Raw genomic sequence first — 18,612 nt, 5'->3', positions numbered from 1 at the left:
TAGTAAAAAATTTACCTATTTTATTTACATTTAGCAGATGTAATTTATCAAAAAATATTATTTTCTGCATACTTCGATGAAACAATTTATGTAAAAAGTATATTTTTATTTACTTATATTAGCGGTGTTCTACCTACTTACAGGGAAAAGATGAGAAAATAGGGTTAAGAAAAGCAATACAATTTTTTATTCAGAGTTTTATTGCATTATTGTTGGGTTACAATTTTTTTCGAAGTACACGCCGCTGTTATACCTTCGTTTGTAATTCTTGATACAGTTTTCTCTGACACACCTGCAATTAAATTATGAACAATTAAAAATAATACTAACTTTAAGTTTATAATGCTTATGTTATATGTAATATATGTTTTAATTTCAGTTACCTAGTTTCATCACGTTATGTATTTATTCAATTTTGTCGCAAAAACGAATTTATATCATAAAAGTCCCATCAATACAGCAAAAAATTTTTAAATGACAACTCTAAAAAGTACCTGTTATGGCGGCAATTCTCTTCCGAACATTGTTTAGTGGTATTAAAACACCTTGATTCTTATGTTCCGCTTCACAGAACTCTTTCACCTTTAATATAATTTCTCAAGCCGAACTTTTTACAACTTTTGGCATTGTAATCAATCTTTAAAATGCACTAAGCTAGTTAAAAATTCACAAAAATCTACCACAACAAACGAACTTGATAACATCGACGAATGACAACATTGCCGACCTGTCAAATTTAGTTCCAAAAATCACCGCGGGACTTCTTTCATGAAAAGCACTATACATTAAAAGGTCACGGACGAAGCTTGAGCTAATATCGGCCCATAGAAAAACATTTCACAGTAATGGAGCCCGCTGTTGAAAAGTGGTTTTGACACAAGCCCAAGCAAATCTTACTTTTTATAATATTCACTTTATTTGCACAAAAAGTACTATGACAATTGTCATTTTAATTTATAAACTAAACCTTTTAAAGTGCTCTGTGATATCGTTATTTCTCTTTTCACGCAGATATTGAAAATTGCCGCTAAAACAAAATGTTTTATACAATTTTTAATAGTTAGCCAGGCAGAATTACAACCCTTAGCAGCTGAATTTAGAATTTTCGATCTAGACTATAATAAATTAGTGATTTGTTCAGGTAAGTAAAACTCATTTTACATATCTCCTTTTATTTTATACTTAACTTTACCAATATAGAAAATATAACATTGTGACAATCTGTGCGTTATTTGTTGACTTAAACCTATGTGACTTTGAAATAATAAAATATTAAAAGAACTAAAGCAAAATACAACAAAACTAATATTAAAAGATATTTTACAAGATTCATATCTCACAACTCTGTAATTTTGATTCCCTTATTGTAATTGGAAATATAACAGTAAATAGGTAACTAAATAACTTAATAGGTTTTTTCAAAACCGCACATGAAAATGTTAGATTATGTTGAGTTTCATAATTAAAAATTAATTTAAATATAATTTTAAGTACATATTATGATAACTTAGCTGCACCCATAGAAAAACTAAAATAAAATTTTATAGATACTAAGAAAATATAATTTACTCTTGTTTTTGATAAAAACAACATGTAAACAGCGAAGAAGCGAGTTCCAAAACTAGCTAAGCTTAATATTAAATAACTCCAGTTCCTATACCTCCATAATGGGCCATATGATTTGACGTATATTTATATTAACAAAATTCATAGAGATAACAGTTAAATATAATAAATAATAAATATAATAGTTCCGAGAGTTTAATCTGTACTACACATTTTTATAACTTTATTGATTAGGGTATTTTTTAACACTTATCAATATCACAACTTTTATTGTAAAAAAGACTAGTGTAAATATATACTTATATATCCTTATATATTTATTAATAAAAAAGTAATTGAATAAGCATTTTGACATTTTAAGATAGATATTGTCAACAAATAATATTGATTAAAAATATATTTTAATGATGACGCTTGGGGGATGAAACATTACGACTTAGTGGCTACTGCGTACCGCAAAGGCCGGCGACGTACTAGCACATCTGGTGTTCGATGTCCATGGGAAAACTAAACTTTAGGTTCCTGCCTATTTGCCTCCTCATAAAACATCTCTATTCCTAAACGCGTTGACAATTGACATGACATTTGACAAATCACAATCGAACTACTACCCTCGTATGTAAGTCTCGACTTGACGTGTTTCCTTACGATGTCTTCTTCGATTGAATGTCCTGTATGGAGTAACCCTTATAAAATTACAAAACTTAATAAGGCGATTTATTAAAAAATTCTTTAGAATTTCATTAAAGCTACGAAAGTACTTCTAAAGGTAGAATCCCATCGAATGCGTTTTAACATTTTTGTAGTAATCGAAGTATTCTTGCGGTGACCGCGAATGTTTTTTGACCACGTCATCCAACTGCATTAGGTCACCCCAGTCCGCCTGTGAATATGAAAATTGCTGTTTGTATAAAAATAAAAAAAATATGTTTATTATGGAATATAAGATACAGGTATCACTTATTCCACGTCATTAAATTTGAAGGCATCCCTACTCATCGTCAAAGAAGACAGAGGGTGTAGGAAAGAAAAAGCCGGCGTCAAACACTCTCGGTACTCTTTTAAAATAAGAAATCATCAAACAACACTTATTATAAAACAAACATCGCAAATTAATTAGAAGTAGCCTATCTAGCACTAGTCTCAGGCCCTTTTATCAACTAGATAATCGTTAACTTTATAGTAAGCCTTTTTACACAGCTTTTCTTTAATACATTTCTTAAATTTGTTAAAAGGCAGAGATATTTTATTAAAGAAGAGTACCTATCCCTTTTCCCAAAAAAGAGTTAATAACTTCAGATAGTCTAGTACGGGGAAATTGCAGCCTGCATTTGTTCCGTGTATTAACATTGTGCGTATGTAAACCTATCGCTATTTTTCTATACATATATAATAGTTTCATAAATATATTGCGAGGGAAAGGTAAGTATTGGGGTGTTCATCCGCCTGGATGTAAACCAGTCTATGCTGTTAATTGAACGGCTAATCAAGCTAGTTGTCTGCGACATATATATTATGTTAAAGATTGAGTTGTACTTACAAAATTAGGAAAATAGTGGCGTTTATCGTCAAACTTTCGCTGGTCGACTACCCTCATGAGGTAAAGGCGTTCCAGCCATGGCCAAATCATGTAGTCCAACATTCCGGGACGGTCTCCACCAAAATAATTTGTACCTAAAAATAATGATTGTTATTTCGAATCGGTATTCCCTGGATATAGACGCCCCTCCTGAGGTAGTGCAAATTGATTTCTCAAAGCCTTATTAACACCTAATCTTAAGGACCTATATGGTCACATAACTCCAAAAAAGTACAATGTTTCTTTCCATTTTTTGTCATCATTTCTTGAAGTAGGGCGAATGGAAAAAAAGCGTGCGTGTACTTATGTACGCGCGTAAGAAGTTATACTTCTTTGGCATTATTAAAAATAGTTTTTGATTGCATGCAAATAATTAATTACAATTAAATAATCAAACACTGGAAAAGGAGTCATTATAGTCAATAAAGTTCAGTTAACTTAAATAAATAAATATTTATTATTATTAAGTGTAATATAAATTATATTATTATTCTAATGTTGTTTTTAAATTATGTCCAATGCCATAGCATCTTCCGTGGGCAACTTTATTCTGTTAATTTTGTGTCACGGTGCGCGCGTATCGTAAAACTTCACACTCATCAATTTTTCATAACGCGCCTAAAGAAGTATAACTTCAAAAATATATGGTGGAGTTGAGTACTTTATGTAACCATTTTGAAATATCGATACACGATTTAAATAACTTCGCTTGAAAAAAACCAAACATAGCCAATTTTTGACACCTTGAATTCATTTTATGGCAAAAATGTATATAGAACATGATTTTGAAATTTACACGATACATTTTATCGCACGCCAAGTAATCCATTTCAGAAAAAAAATTACATTAATTTAATGTTTTTCATAACTAATTGTTATTACGGGCCGGCGCGCCTCAGTGCTCCAGCTCTCCACTGCGACCCGCAGTCCACTCCGAGACACTGATACGGGTTGCAGACCAAGAGCTAAGCTAAGTTAGTTTAGCTTAGCTCGCATAGCTGACGCAGTTTTACATACTTGTGTGCAGACTGCAAACTATGCGAACTAAGCTATGTGAGCTAACTAAAATATGCGAAGCTAAGTTAGTTGTGTATGCCGATGCGCAGCTACACGAGCTAAGCTAAGCCCCTCCCGCTACCCCGCACACCCTTTGCACATCCTTCGCCGTACTGACTGAGATTTGGCTTAGTTGTTGGTCTGCACGCTATTTATTTCTAGCTTAGCTTAGCCTAGCTTGCTTGGCATAGCTTAGTTTAGCCTTGGCATAGCTTAGTTTAGCCTTGGCATAGCTTAGTTTTCGATCTGCAACCGGCTTGACACAGCAATTCGTGCTGGGATAGAGACATAAAAATAGATGTCGCAGGCTGATCAGCCTGTGACGGAAGGGAGGTTCCTCTTATCCAAAAGGAGACTATAGCAGAAAACACTTCAATACCGGAGTCCAGGGTCATGTCACCATGAGGTTTTTTTTTATTTATATAATGGGGCAAACGGGCAAGGCTCATCTGATGTTAAGTGATTACAGCGAAGGTTCGCGAGTGCGTTGCCGTCCTAAAAGAGAAAAAGAACTCACCCCTAAACGCCAATTCCTTTTCGAAAATATCCATTGTCTGCAGAATTTGTTCGCTGCCGAATACGAAGTTTGTATCGAAGCACTCCAGGCTACCTTTGATTAACTGAAAAATTATATTATATAGATAAATATATTTTGCCGATGTATTGAATATGTATATATAGGAGGGTAGGCCCAAAAAATCGTGAAAATAGTTATTGGAAGTTATATTTAATGGCCTAAACCGCAAAAACACATATATATATGTCAGGAAATGTTGTTTTTTCTGAAGTGTTAACTTCTTATGGGAGGGTAAATCGCTTCGTTACGTAACGCGTTACGGCGCCAGTCTGTCTAGCTTTCGTTTCTCACGCATACGGTAGCGGTAGGCAGGTTCCTCCTCTCTCACTCTAACCCGCAGCGTTAGTCGTATTTCGGACAGACGCTTTCCCCTCTCTCCACTCAGTGTTTAGTGTGCGTTAGATATTTACAGTGAGCATATAACATCTATCAACGTTTTTAAAAGTGATTATTAAAAATATGATGAATGAAGCAGAACATGTTTCTTGGGAACATTACAGAATTAAATAGTTTAACATAGATTACTTTAAGTTATCACTTCTATCAGGTGTCCCGCACAATTTTTTTAAGCTATTGCATAGATATCGCGGGCTTTGAGCGCGGCGACCGAATCAAGAAATACCGTAACGAAAATAAACCTAACACGATGACGTAATATAGGTGCGGCCAATACACGTTAGAGCGGGACAGAACGCATACTGCGTATTCACATCTCACTGACGAGATTGGTGACGCGTTAGAGTGAGACAGACTATTTAGGCGGGTTAGTTTGAGTTTCGTAAATTGAATTAGTATCACAGAAAAAAAATACTGCATAAATACTATGCAATAGCTTTACCGCGGCAGTACCCGAGTGCCACACGTTTTTTTTTTTAAATTAGGCTATCAGGCAAGCGATCAGATAGATCTATGGCCGAGGAAGGCAGCAGAGGAATGTGTGTGGAAAGGAGAAGTCAAAACTCCCCTTTTTTGAAAAGGGACTTTATTTACTTAAAAGGCCGAGGCCGAGTTGTGATGATGACTCGATTGTTTTTTATTGTTGCTTTGGTTCATCTTCTATTACTTTTAAGAATTACAATTTAATATTATTTAATTGTTACATAATTTCGGATAATTACTTAATGAATATTGTTACTACCAATCAGAGCAGAGTTTTGGGGACAGTTCTGATGGAGTGGAGCATTATGGTGATGAGGTTGGACTGAGTTGGGTCTAATATACTTTGATTAATAGTGAAATCGGTGCAACCCACTCAAGTGTTATTGGTATTGTTAAAATATTAATCAACATTAATTTTATTCGCATCCTTTGTGCTCGCACTTTACCCACATGACGCCCACTAAGCCCGCTGATGAGAATGTCGAGTGACGACATATATAACCTATTTAAAGAAAAAACTTTTTGATCGGATTGAAGTTAACAAAGTGGAGACAAAAGGTGTTGGATGTCAAAAAGTATCACAGCTGTAGAGAAAGTTGCATTATCTGTATTTATTTCCCCGGAGTTGGTATCGACTAAAAGATGGAGCGTTTTGGCAGAAATGGCTAACAGTGTGTGTTTCTTGAGAAAAACAATCCGCGAATATAGAGGTCCACCTTTTGTCTTCAGTCACCGTGACCACGCACGCTGTAAAGCACGCGAAACGTCGGAAAAATTTAAAATTATGTTAAATAGTTGTAAATTTATAATAATACATAACTTCAATCCGGTCAAAAAGTTTTTTCTTTAAATGTGTAAAGGTTATGTCAATCAAAGACAATACTACATATATAACCTATTTTTATCGAATAAAAATGTATCGACCCCTATTTTGTTTAAGCTTAGGCGTTCAAGTATTACGTCACGCAATTTTTGGAGATTCTTGACTAGTCCGAATAACTCCTCTGAACACTCTCCATGGTAAATGCGGTAGAAGATGCACAGCGATAAGATGCTCTAACAAAATGTCTCAAATGAATAAATTATTAATAAATAAAAATAAAAATTGCCTTTATTCGAGTACTCTATAACTACAGTAAGTCCAAGTCTTTTAAGTTTTACACTTGTACTCGACCTCCGATGGAATGAAGGCCTCCTCCAGATTACAATTACTACCCTCCTAATTCACGATTCTTAACAAAAAAAAAAATAATTATATTACCTCATTAAATCTTTCGATAAGCAATCTGTCCTGTGCTTTCACGAAGGGATCGCTGGAATGCAATGGATTCCGCGGGTATTTCTCGTCCAAATAATCACAGATGACCACACTCTCAAATAGATATTTGTCGCCATGGTCTGTCGGTACTTCCAGTACTGGGATTTTATCTGTAAGTTTTATAATATGATTAAAAAAAGTTATGTTAAGTTATGAAGTTATACTTCTTTGGCGTAAGAAAAAATCTTTTCAAAATTTTTATTCTACGTTTGTAGAAAAAACTACACTAACAGGATTTGATTATTCCGAATAAAGTTGTGTTTATAATAAACTAGCAGACCGGCCAAGCGTTACTGTGGCTAAGGTTTTAGTTATATTATATAGTAGTACCCTATTCAAGGGAAACGGTAGGAGAACACCAGTCATGGGGACCAACATGCTTTTTTGGTGGTAATGCCATTAAATTGTAGCTTATTTGAAACGTTGGTACTTTCAACACAGCGCCATCTGTTAGAATTGTATCAAATAATAAACAAATATTTGCAATAAAATAATATTGCGGGTATAAATTGAGATGTAAGCTATCCTATCTTTTAAGTTGGATCAAACTGCACACGGTGTGCAAATTTGAATGAAATCGGTTCGGTAGTTTAGGAGTCCATAACGGACAAACAACGTGACACGTAATTTATATATATTAAGATATAGTTTTAGTTTTCCATGCAATGCTAGTCATTTTAAGTATCAATAGTAAAAGACTAAACACGTCCTATTAATGTAAAAAATAATAAAATAAAATCAAGTATCAAGTAAGTTTAATCCACAAAATATATCAAACTTTTAGGGATACCATACAATTTTTTTTAGAATTTGCCGCGCTTTTTCGTTATCTTCTTTCATTAGCCAGAATCTATCTTCGTCTATAGGCACTGCCAGAGGGCTCGCCATTGCCATATAAGAATTGGTACGGCCTTTGAAGGACCCTAAGCTGAATCGCTTCGGAAATACGTCACTGGGCAGCTGGTTCCACATTAGTGGCGCGCGGTAGAACTGCCTTAAGGTGCGTACAGACTATATAACATAACATGTTATACAACATTGCTATACAACATGTTTCAGATAATGTGGTCACTGAATGTTATAAAACATGTTATAATAACATGTTATTGATATGTATGCTAGGACGAACCCAGCATTTACGTTTTTTTGTTTTTCTTTTGTTATTTAAAATGGTTATATAACATTGTTATATTGCATTGTTATTCTAATGTGTACAGTATTGTTTTATGTTATAATTATATTATATATATGATTGGACAATTCACACCAATTGACCTAGTCCCATGGTAAGCTGGTGAAGCTTGTGTTATGGGTACTAGGCAACAAATATACATACATATTATAGATACACATATAAATACATATTTAAACACCCAAGACCTAAGCACAACACCTAATGCTCATCACATCGATGTTTGTCTCAGCCGGGGATCGAACCCGGGACCCATGGATTCGCAGTCAGGGGTACTAACCACTTGACCAATGAGCCGTCAAATTAAATATATATTGTTGAATAACAAGGTAACATAATGTGGACGTGTTATAAAACACAAGTTATATAATATGTTATAGTCAGGTGGGGTAAATGTATGAACGGGGCAAATGTAATACCATAACTTTAACTGTTTACACACAAAATAAACTAGTGCTGGCATCTCTTATACACGTAAAGTACTTCTTGCACTACACTCTGACAACTTATTGAATCTGATGGATTGACAGATTTTCATCAATCTCGTTGCAATAAAAACCAATTTGCGTATTTTATTGCAATTACCCATGATTAGAAACTATCTACACTATTAGAATTTTAACATATTTTTTACATTTACGCCTTTACATCGGGAAAATGGAATAGAGAATTAATCTGTAATCATCCATCATTAATTATAAGTAATTACATCAAATAAAAGCCTAAAACATGTTTAATATTCACAGTAAAAATTATTTGTAAATTGTAAAAGACCACAAAATAACAAGTCAATCTAGTTATGGTACTCGCATTTACCCCACCTGACCCTACATAGTCTGTACGCACCCTTAAATCTATATATATAAAAGAAAGTCGTGTTTGTTACAACACTTATAACTCGAGAACGGCTGGACCGATTGCCATGGTTTTTGATTTGTTGGATTTGTTTCCGTCCCGAATAGCAGAATAAGCAATAAAATATCGGATAAGTTATCGAATAACAATAAATTAATTAATTAATTTTACGAATGCAAAAACCATATGGTGCCATCTGTTGACAAAACTACGCATCATTTTACGTCGAATTCGTGTCAGTTCAAGAAATTCCGATCTTGAGGTGAATGAGGAGATGCATAACCATGCTTTGATCTTGATCAAAAGATGTTGGATATCAGAAAGTGCTTAACATGCAGTATCGCCATATTGACGCTAGAGAGAAGATGCCTTCTTTTTCTTCTTTCGCAATGGCAAGCAATAAAACATTTCTGTATTTGCAAAAAAGTTGTAATAATGTAATACTTAACATTAATCCTCTGTAATACTTAACAGAAATCCTAAAATAAGTTAAATTAAAGTAACAACGATATCATAAGGTTGTAGGGCGGAACGAAGTTAGCCAGGTCAGCTAGTATTCAATAAATACTGAAATGGGGGTCTATGACCTGTGATGATTGCCAAAATTGTCACAATCCTAATAAAACCAACACCCCAACTCACATCTCCTGTTATTCTCTTTAAACCACGCGGGTAGCCTCAACGGATCCAATTTGTACACTTCATATTTGGCCTTCTTCGCCTCCAATACTAGAAGGACTCTGTGACCGTATGGGTTCATATCAACATGGTACAGTCTGAGCTTGTCTGCTGGTAGTGATGGTGGCGGGAGAGGACCTGGAAGTGGTGAAAGTACGATAAATGCGATTCAAAGATTAGCTAAACGCCCGCTATGCAAATGATATTTGAAGGTCATGAACAGCAGTGCATTGTTGACCTCGTGGTTATGTGGGCGTTTATGACTGTAAAAACTTATGATGGTTAACATTCACAAAAATTTGACGACCCATTGGTCTAGTGGTTAGTACCCCTGCGAATCCATGGGTCCCGGGTTCGATCCCCGGCTGAGACGAACATCGATGTGATGAGCATTTGGTGTTGTGCTTAGGTCTTGGGTGTTTAAATATGTATTTATATGTCTATCTATCTATATATAATATGTATGTATATCCGTTGCCTAGTACCCATAACACAAGCTTCAATTGGTGTGAATTGTCTTTAAAAAAAAAAACAACAATTCAAAATCATTTATTCATATAGGTAACACAATGTACACTTTTAAGAACGTCAAAAAGAAACTCATATTAAATGATAAATGCTGCTAATTTTACATTTACTGCCTCTCCAGTTCTCAAATCAAGGGCGAACGGAAGAGAAGAACTGACATTAAACTCTCCGCCACTCTTTTTAATCGCCAAGATTTTGTTTTACACAACGTTTGTATGAATCTGCTACCATTACACCACGTTCCACATGACATCTTAAGTAATTAATAATAATAAAATAAATTAAAAACAAAGATTTGTCCTCTATCAACAGTAGGCATGGTGAAAAAGGAGCACGCACTTACATTCTCGGCAACAATACGCAAATACATTGTATAAAAAGCTAACATCACCGCATACACGAATTCAAGTCCAACCAATCACCACAAGTTGTACCCGTTCACAAGTATGGCACATGGCCAGCCATCGGCCTCGACTATATATAATGAGGTCCTTGAGCTTATAAAAAAAATCAATGGCGCTACAACCTTTTTAGGTCTGGGCCTCAAATTTCTGTGTCTGTTTCATGATCATTTGTCAATCTAATAGGCAAGTAGATGATCAGCCTCCTGACACACAGTCTTTTTAGGTCTAAGGCAAGTTTTCCTCACGATGTTTTCCTTCACCGTTCGAGCGAATGAAAGTCCATTGGTGCACAGCTGGGGATGGAATCTACGACATCATGGATGAGAGTCGCACACCGAGCACTGCTCTTTACTTAGGGAATCTCAATAAAGGTGATATTGTATGTTGCTGTAAATCTTTAAATAGAGCAATGTATTTATATAAAAGTAGGTTAATTTACGCAACATATCTTAGGTGAGATTTGTAAACATTTAATAGCTGATTCATATCATAGCTACTTTCACAGCGTTATATCGTACGGTATTCTACTGTGGGGTGCTGCTGCAGAGGTTCAATCCATATTTGTGCTGCAGAAGCGGGCTGTTCGGGGTATTATGATTGGACAATTCACACCAATTAGCCTAGTCCCATGCTAAGCTGGTGAAGCTTGTGGGTACTAGGCAACGGATATACATACATATTATAGATAGATAGACATATAAATACATATTAAAATACCCAAGAGCTAAGCACAACACCAAATGCTCATCACATCGATGTTTATCTCTACCGGGAATCGAACCCGGGACCCATTGATTCGCAGTCAGGTGTACTAACCACTAGACCAATGAGCCGTCGTATTTATTGTGTTACAAATGAGTCGATACGGAATAAGTTTAAGGAATTAAATATTATGACACTATCTGGTCAATATATTCTTGAAGCCTTGTTGTATGCACAAAAAAATATAGACGATTTTAAAACAAATGGTGACTTTCACCAGTATAATACTCGAAACAGAACTAATCTAAGCGTATGACCAACCAGACTCCAGAAGATAAACCACTCATATGGAAGTTGTGTTAGTTTTTACAACAATCAATAAAGCTTTTTATAAATTTGACGATTATTTAAATGATTGATTTGCTCCAGTTCAAACAATTTGTATGACACTTGGCGGATACAAAACTTGGCGATTAAAAAGAGTGGCGGAGAGTTTCTTGCCAGGTCTTCTTGCCCGCTTTACGCCCTTGACTTGCAAACTGGTAAATGTAAATTTACGTAGAATCAATTTAACATTTTCTGTTGACGTTCATAAGTTTACTTGGCTACATATGAGTAAAGTTATTTAGATTTTAAGTTTATTTAAAAATACAAAATTATCTAGTTTAGTCAAACAACTTAGTATTATGAAGAATCATTCCACTTTTTTCACGAGAATTTAAATTTTATTTGGAAACTAGCTGATTTGGCAAACGTTTGTTTTGCCATGTATATTATTTCTTGGAAACATTTTTTTACTTCAATAAAAATAACTATGTATCTACAATAATATAAAATAGTGGTTGATCGTAGAACGGGGTTGTATGTATTTTTGTATGCTGTATCATAAAAAAAACAACAAAAAACATCGAAAAAAAAACTTAGTTGGTTGAAGTATAGATAGTAGCCGATTGTCAGACTTACTGAATATGCATACAAGAATTCATAAGAATCGGTCGAGCCATCGAGGAGTATGGGAACGAACATTGTGACACGAGAATTTTATATATATAGAGATATTATGTGGCTATTTTCCTCTACACTTAATTATTACATTTTCATTTAATTGCCTGTGGAGAATTAGTATTTTCTTTGAGTAATTGCTATCACGGATGAGTGCCAAGCGAATCAGAAGTTAAAACCATGAATTCAAATGACTAAACCTACAAGATAATGCATTCAAATGATAACGTGTTACGGTAACATAGAAAGATAACACTAGTTCCGCTTTATCAATATAAAAAACTTCCCCAACGGACTTTTTATTTTATTCTTATCACCAAGGCATAACCGATTAAAAGCCCTATACATAAAGAAACTTGTTACTTTTAACTTGGAAATAACATTTTCAGTATTTTGAACTGAAACTTCTTTAGACGCATGAGGGTAAATTTTTTACGCATGAAACGAACGCAGTAATAATAATATCAGCGGCACGAAGATGTGCAGCGTTTTTGTCAAAGAAAAGGTAGAGAGCGATTGAGAGATAGTGAGATAGAGCGAACGTCGCATCACGCACAGTGCCATAGAGCGAAAAGTGGGAGAGAGCTATAGTGAGAAAGATTTAGAGAGAGTAACGGAGATCGAGAAAAAATACATGTACTTATTCGTTTAGTAGTTACATATTAGAACTTTAGATGGCAATTCTGTCGCATAACGTCTTGTGCAACAAACGCAGATTTTTATTTATTTATATGTATTATCATTAAGACGTATACAATGTGTAAACAGTGTGAATATAGACAAATACATGGAGTGATCATATACTGGTACATGATCATCTATTGGGGCTTTTACCTTAGTAATAATTAATTTATAAAGAAGTTTCACTTCTGACATGTGTACTTTGTACGCACGCATTTCTTTTTTATAAGACGGAAGACACAGCTGCCAAGTCGAAATCCAAGTCTAAAGTTTTGACTATAAATCGATTGAGATACTGACGAACTCTTTAGTACTCAGTTCCTTAATAGTTATCAATTTAAAGAACCCATTAACAATGTATTTCTCTAGAATTGTTTTTTTTATGTTTCCGAATTCCCCCTTCTTACAGTTGAATCTAATGATTGATATTTAATTTTGCTTCTGGGCAGTGTGTAATTTTAAAAGAATATCATAAAACGTGATCACATCAGTTGGAAATTGCAGTTCCAAATAATAGAAATAGTTTTTTTTCTTCACAATATTACCAATATATATTCTTTAGGTACCTACATAGTTAAAAAAATAACACTTATATGAGTAACTTCTTTGTACGTTACCCCACTAAAAGTCTACTTGACTTTTTCGTAATTCGTATCTACACAATATTTCGACCATGACCTAGTATGTTGATTAATCGATCGAAGATTGTGTCAACTTGCACAGACTGCATAACAAACAATGATATCATCGTGTAACAGCTGTTTTTAATGATAAAAATAAGATTCTAATGAAATATAAATAAAACACTTCGCAACAAAAAAAATTCACCATCATATGGTAGAAATTTAATAGATTAAAATTAATATAAACAATTGAATAAGTATACAATTCGATTGTTAAGGTGATATCAGACGGTTCATTTTTTGTTCATTTTCACCTTTTATTCGGTACATTTCACTCGAAATGAAATGTCTGAACAAAAAATGAAACACGAGTGCCGAATGAAATCATTAGTGAACCGATCCAACAGTGTTGGATATTGGCATCCGGTATCTTTCATTCCCACTCCGAATGAACGAGAAATGAACGGTCTGAACACTGAGAGAACGTTCATTCGGATTCGGCCATTTTGTTTCGAGTCCTGTAGCCGACGGACATCACGTTGTCGACGAAGTTATAACTTTTTTTTTCTGTGTGTATATTGTTTTCATGCGGCAAAATGGTGTTCAAGTGGAACGATCAAAATACATTACTTTTTTTGGAGAACTTTAAAAATTATCAATGCCTTTGGAACCACAAAATTGTTGAATACAAAGGCCGAACAATGCGGGCAAACTCTATAAAATCTGAAAAGATGATTACAATATGAATCAGGATCTTCAACGACTAGTTCTCTCAACAATGTATTGGAAGCTCCTAATAAATTTCTTCTTTCAATCCATGGTCGCACCCACCACCGTCGACGTTTTCTTTGCTTCTTTTTTGTCAACTCTTTGATTAAATGATTACAAATTAAACTAATTCCAAGACGTACGACTTCATTCGATGACATATTTAAAAGAAAGAACAATGAATGTTCATTTCTGTATCATTTCGTCTAAGCCGTGTGAACATAGAATGAAAAAAAATGAAGCATTCACTCGAGTGAACAATCATTCGAGTGAACCGTCTGATATCACCTTTAGTACTTACCCGCTGTTTTAAACTGATAATGAGACATTTTTCACTTATTCACAATGGAAACGTTTAAATAAATGCAATTTTATAGCGAACTACTCGGTCGCACCGGCATAAATGTGGAAATAGGTACGTCACATTTAAATTAGGCAGTATGACATCATGGTAACCTGAATAAAATTATACTTTCAATTTAAATTGATATAAATATTGTATTTATATCTACGTTACTGGAGAACTTTTGGATTTAGACGGGTTATATTTTATAGACCTTCTTTTCACATACCTACCTACGGTATTGCCATTTGTATTTAAACATGAATATACGTATGTTGTATAATATTAGTTTAATTATAATCAAATATATACTTTAAATAAATATTTGATTTGCATTTACATACCACTAAAATAAATTTTTTCGTAGTGATTTATTTTTGAAAAAAATTATATTCAATTCAGTTCTGTCACTGTGACATTATGTTTTGACACAGTGATCATTTACTTTGAACTTTTTTATTTGTGCATGTAAACAACATTGTACCTTGTGTTGTTGTCGCTTATTAAAGTTTATATTATTATTGTTACAATTACTTTAAATGAGACCTTAAAGTATAAATTTTAAGCGCTTAGATCGCGATCAAGAAATGCATGTAGAAAAACATTTCATAAGATGGTTTGATATGATTTATTGGAATATGTGTTCAAACTTATAAAATGTAAGCAAAAACAAAGACCTTCACTGTTTTAAATGTGTTCAGTTTAATTAACTATATATATCTTAAAGCTTTTGTAAGTCTTATAATCTTGTAAACATACTGTTATCAGTTATCAAGATACTCTTGAATTGTATTGGCTAAGTAATCTAAAATATTAGGAATTTTATAATTTCTACGAAAACCGGCAACTTTAGGCAGGTACATTCTCAAACACTGGACACAATATGTTGTTTAACATCTCGTACATATTTTGGTACACAGAAAAGTCAAGATTTGTACCACGAGATACATAAATTTTCATTTTAGTAATTAAAATATTTGCCATATTATATCAAGTCTATTGCACACTTTATTTCATAATTCTTACTCTCATTTCAGATGGGAGATATTGATGTTTCTGAACCAATAGAAGTTAAATGTGAAATTATTGAGATCTCGGATGAGGATGATCCTCCACAAAAGTATGCAACCTTTTGCTATGTTTGAATATTAACACTGGTAGCAACACTGTAGTTGCTTTTTGTTCCCCTGGTTTTAGCTATTAATGTTTGCTCTGAGGTGGAGCAAAGGCTTATCCACCATTCCTCTTTTTCAGTATCTCTATGATTATGCATTAATATACTAAATTGTCATTGACATCTGAAATGAGATAGTTGGATCATACAGAGTAGAAATCTCATGTATATATAGAGAAGTAAAGCAGGTGACGTTTTTTTATCTGTTGTCTTTGAATCTAATGGATGACCGATGGAGGTCACCACCGACCATATTGCTGTGTGATTCCTCATTGCCGGAAATCATCTGGCAATGTTTTGTCCGCAAAGCATTATCTTCCTTGGACATTCATAAATCGAGCAGGCCTGATGGCATCCCCCCAAATGTACTTGTTGTTGTGTACTTGTACTTGCTCGGCATAAGTGCTGATAGACCCTAGCAGGGGGTTGCAAGTACTATCTACCCTAATTGTATTAATAGCTTAAAAGAAATGTATTAACGCAATTTGTGGAGCAAACTGTCTTGATAGTTGCATACCTTTATTTAAGAGGCTCACAATTTTACCTCTTCCCTGTATGTATATTTTAAAAATGTCCTTATTCGTGCACAGAAACACACATATTTATAAGTTGAAGTAAGAAGTAGACATGGGGAGAAAGTGGCTGCGCCAAAGATCAATCTGGATAGGAAAAACACCTTTTGTATGGCCATTAAGGTTTACAATAAATTACCAAAAGAATTAAAAGATCTTCCGACTTGTCTTTAAAAATCGACTTCGTGTATTACTTTTGGAAAAAATGTATTATTCAATAAATGATTATTTGCGTGAGACACTAGTTGATATAAATTTAATAACGTATATGATATGTACGATACAAATAATATAAGAATTGACCAATTCATATGGCTAATAATATAAAATGTAAAATTCCTTTAAAGACCCATTTGCGCGCCATTGTGTGTGGCAGAATATGCGAACTAACGATTGTACCATATTCTTGCAATAAATAAATTATTTTTGGAACGAAGTTCCTTATCGCGCGTTGTGAAAGGGCTAGACGGAAAAAATTCTTACGAAAAGTTGTCACGACACTTTTTTGCTATTTGCTATTGTAATACACCGGTTCTCGTCCGATCACCGAAGTTAAGCAACGTCGGGCGAGGTCAGTACTTGGATGGTCGCCTGGGAACACCTCGTGATGTTGGCTTTTTTTTTCGTCGTAAGATTGGTGTCGAGAAAATCTATCATACTGTTATGATACCAATTAACATATAAATTAATCGAAAGGAATTTCGTTCCATCCGGGTGTCCCTTAACACCTTTAAAGTTTTTTATTATAACATTGCTATTTCAGAAAAAAACGAAAACGGACTGTACAAAAGAAACCCCAGGCTTGTCCGACATGCGGCAAAGTGTTCCTCACAGGTTACGAATTGAGAAAACACAATAGAACACACACAGGAGAACGCCCATACATGTGTTCCCTGTGTGGAAAGACATACACACAGCCTGGACATTTGAGTATCCACGCCCTATCACACACAGGCATTAAGAACTTCAATTGCACAGAATGTGGAGCGGCTTTTTATAGGAAAGCAGATTTGGACAGACATGAGAAAATTCACACTGGCGTGAAGCCGTACCAATGCGAAATATGTGCAAAGAGCTTCACGCAGAAGAATAATATGTTGATGCATTATAAGACACATGTGGGGGACAAACCACACGAGTGTGTGGTGTGTGGGAAACGGTTTATAACTAAGAGTAAGTTGACGTTGCATTCGAGGAAACACGATAAAGATAAAAAGAGAAAAAACGATTATTTATAGTTAATAAATTATTTTGGTTTTATGTTGTGTTTGGTTTTTGCGATGTTTTTAATAGACAACATTTATTACTAACAAAAACACACACATAAACACACAAAATAATAATAATCAAAGAAAAAAATATAATAAGAGAGTGTGTAATGCGTGTGTGCTGTGGTTGTAATTGGCCCTGGCTCAGCATTATGCTGAGGAGCAGAATATTCCACAGTGGTGGTCTTTCTGCCAGAGACCACAGCAGCTAGTTTGCGCCTCAGTCGCAAAAAAAGAAAGAAAAGGAATTTAGTAATACTTAATAGTTGTTAGGGAGGGAAAAAGGCAGATATGGTAGGAATTTAATAATTGTCATTAATGTGTCGAAAATTAATACAAATAATAAATTTGATTTTTTAAATTTATTTCTTCGATAATAAAAACACGTGACATTTTAATTTACAATTCGTCATTTGAGATTTCTATCCATTATTTTGCATAAAATTTAAAATACTTTGTTTAATAAATTCTCTTTACGAAATTTTAATTTTAGAAATAGTATTTCTATAATGTAATTCGCCCTTCTCTCTCAATCGGTCTCAAGCGCTCTCTCCCTTTGCTTTGAAAAAAAAAAAACGCTGCACATCTTCGTGACGCTAATATTATTATTGCCGTTCCGTAAAAATTTAACACTCGTGCGCCTAAAAAAGGTTTCTCTTCAAAAAATGTATGTAACAAATCTAAGCTGTATTTTCTACTTTTGGATTGGATTAAACAGGATTTTATTATTATTAGGGGGGGAGGGGGTCGAGTCAAATCTCATTTAATCTTACGTTAGAGAAAGGATGGGGGTCTCGGCAAATATCACGCAATTTTTTTTCTAATTGAAAAAAAAATTTTAGGAAAA

At 34.2% G+C, this 18,612-nt stretch overlaps 2 protein-coding genes across 2 annotated transcripts; one reads left to right on the top strand and one right to left on the bottom strand.

The window, feature by feature from the left end:
* Window positions 1–1,155: 1,155 nt before the first annotated feature.
* LOC125058658 (pyrimidodiazepine synthase-like) lies at window positions 1,156–14,858 on the bottom strand. The gene is made up of 6 exons (XM_047662776.1): window positions 14,710–14,858; window positions 9,665–9,838; window positions 6,919–7,085; window positions 4,719–4,821; window positions 3,107–3,240; window positions 1,156–2,449 (listed from the first exon to the last, which is right to left on the bottom strand). Exons 1-6 carry the CDS (start codon window positions 14,735–14,737, stop codon window positions 2,330–2,332), a joined length of 726 nt encoding a protein of 241 aa, XP_047518732.1. The 5' UTR covers window positions 14,738–14,858; the 3' UTR covers window positions 1,156–2,329.
* Window positions 14,859–15,199: 341 nt separating this feature from the next.
* Window positions 15,200–17,757, top strand: LOC125058550 (gastrula zinc finger protein XlCGF49.1-like). Its single transcript, XM_047662641.1, has 3 exons — window positions 15,200–15,410; window positions 15,789–15,871; window positions 17,261–17,757. Exons 2-3 carry the CDS (start codon window positions 15,789–15,791, stop codon window positions 17,733–17,735), a joined length of 558 nt encoding a protein of 185 aa, XP_047518597.1. The 5' UTR covers window positions 15,200–15,410; the 3' UTR covers window positions 17,736–17,757.
* The last annotated feature ends 855 nt before the right edge of the window (window positions 17,758–18,612 follow it).

This window comes from Pieris napi, chromosome 18 (genome assembly GCF_905475465.1).
Source record: "Pieris napi chromosome 18, ilPieNapi1.2, whole genome shotgun sequence".
Taxonomy (NCBI): Eukaryota; Metazoa; Arthropoda; class Insecta; order Lepidoptera; family Pieridae; genus Pieris; species Pieris napi.
Note: the sequence above shows the minus strand (reverse complement) of the source record. Positions and strands in the feature narration are given on the sequence as shown.

Coding starts and splice junctions, on each gene's coding strand:
- LOC125058658 (XM_047662776.1), bottom strand. CDS start 14,737: ATGTCTCATTATCAGTTTAAAACAGCGG. Junction 7,086..9,664: donor TAAAGAGAATAACAGGAGAT/GTGAGTTGGGGT, acceptor TAAAACTTACAG/ATAAAATCCCAGTACTGGAA. Junction 4,822..6,918: donor TTATCGAAAGATTTAATGAG/GTAATATAATTA, acceptor ATAATTTTTCAG/TTAATCAAAGGTAGCCTGGA.
- LOC125058550 (XM_047662641.1), top strand. CDS start 15,789: ATGGGAGATATTGATGTTTCTGAACCAATAGAAGTTAAATGTGAAATT. Junction 15,872..17,260: donor GAGGATGATCCTCCACAAAA/GTATGCAACCTT, acceptor TTGCTATTTCAG/AAAAAAACGAAAACGGACTG.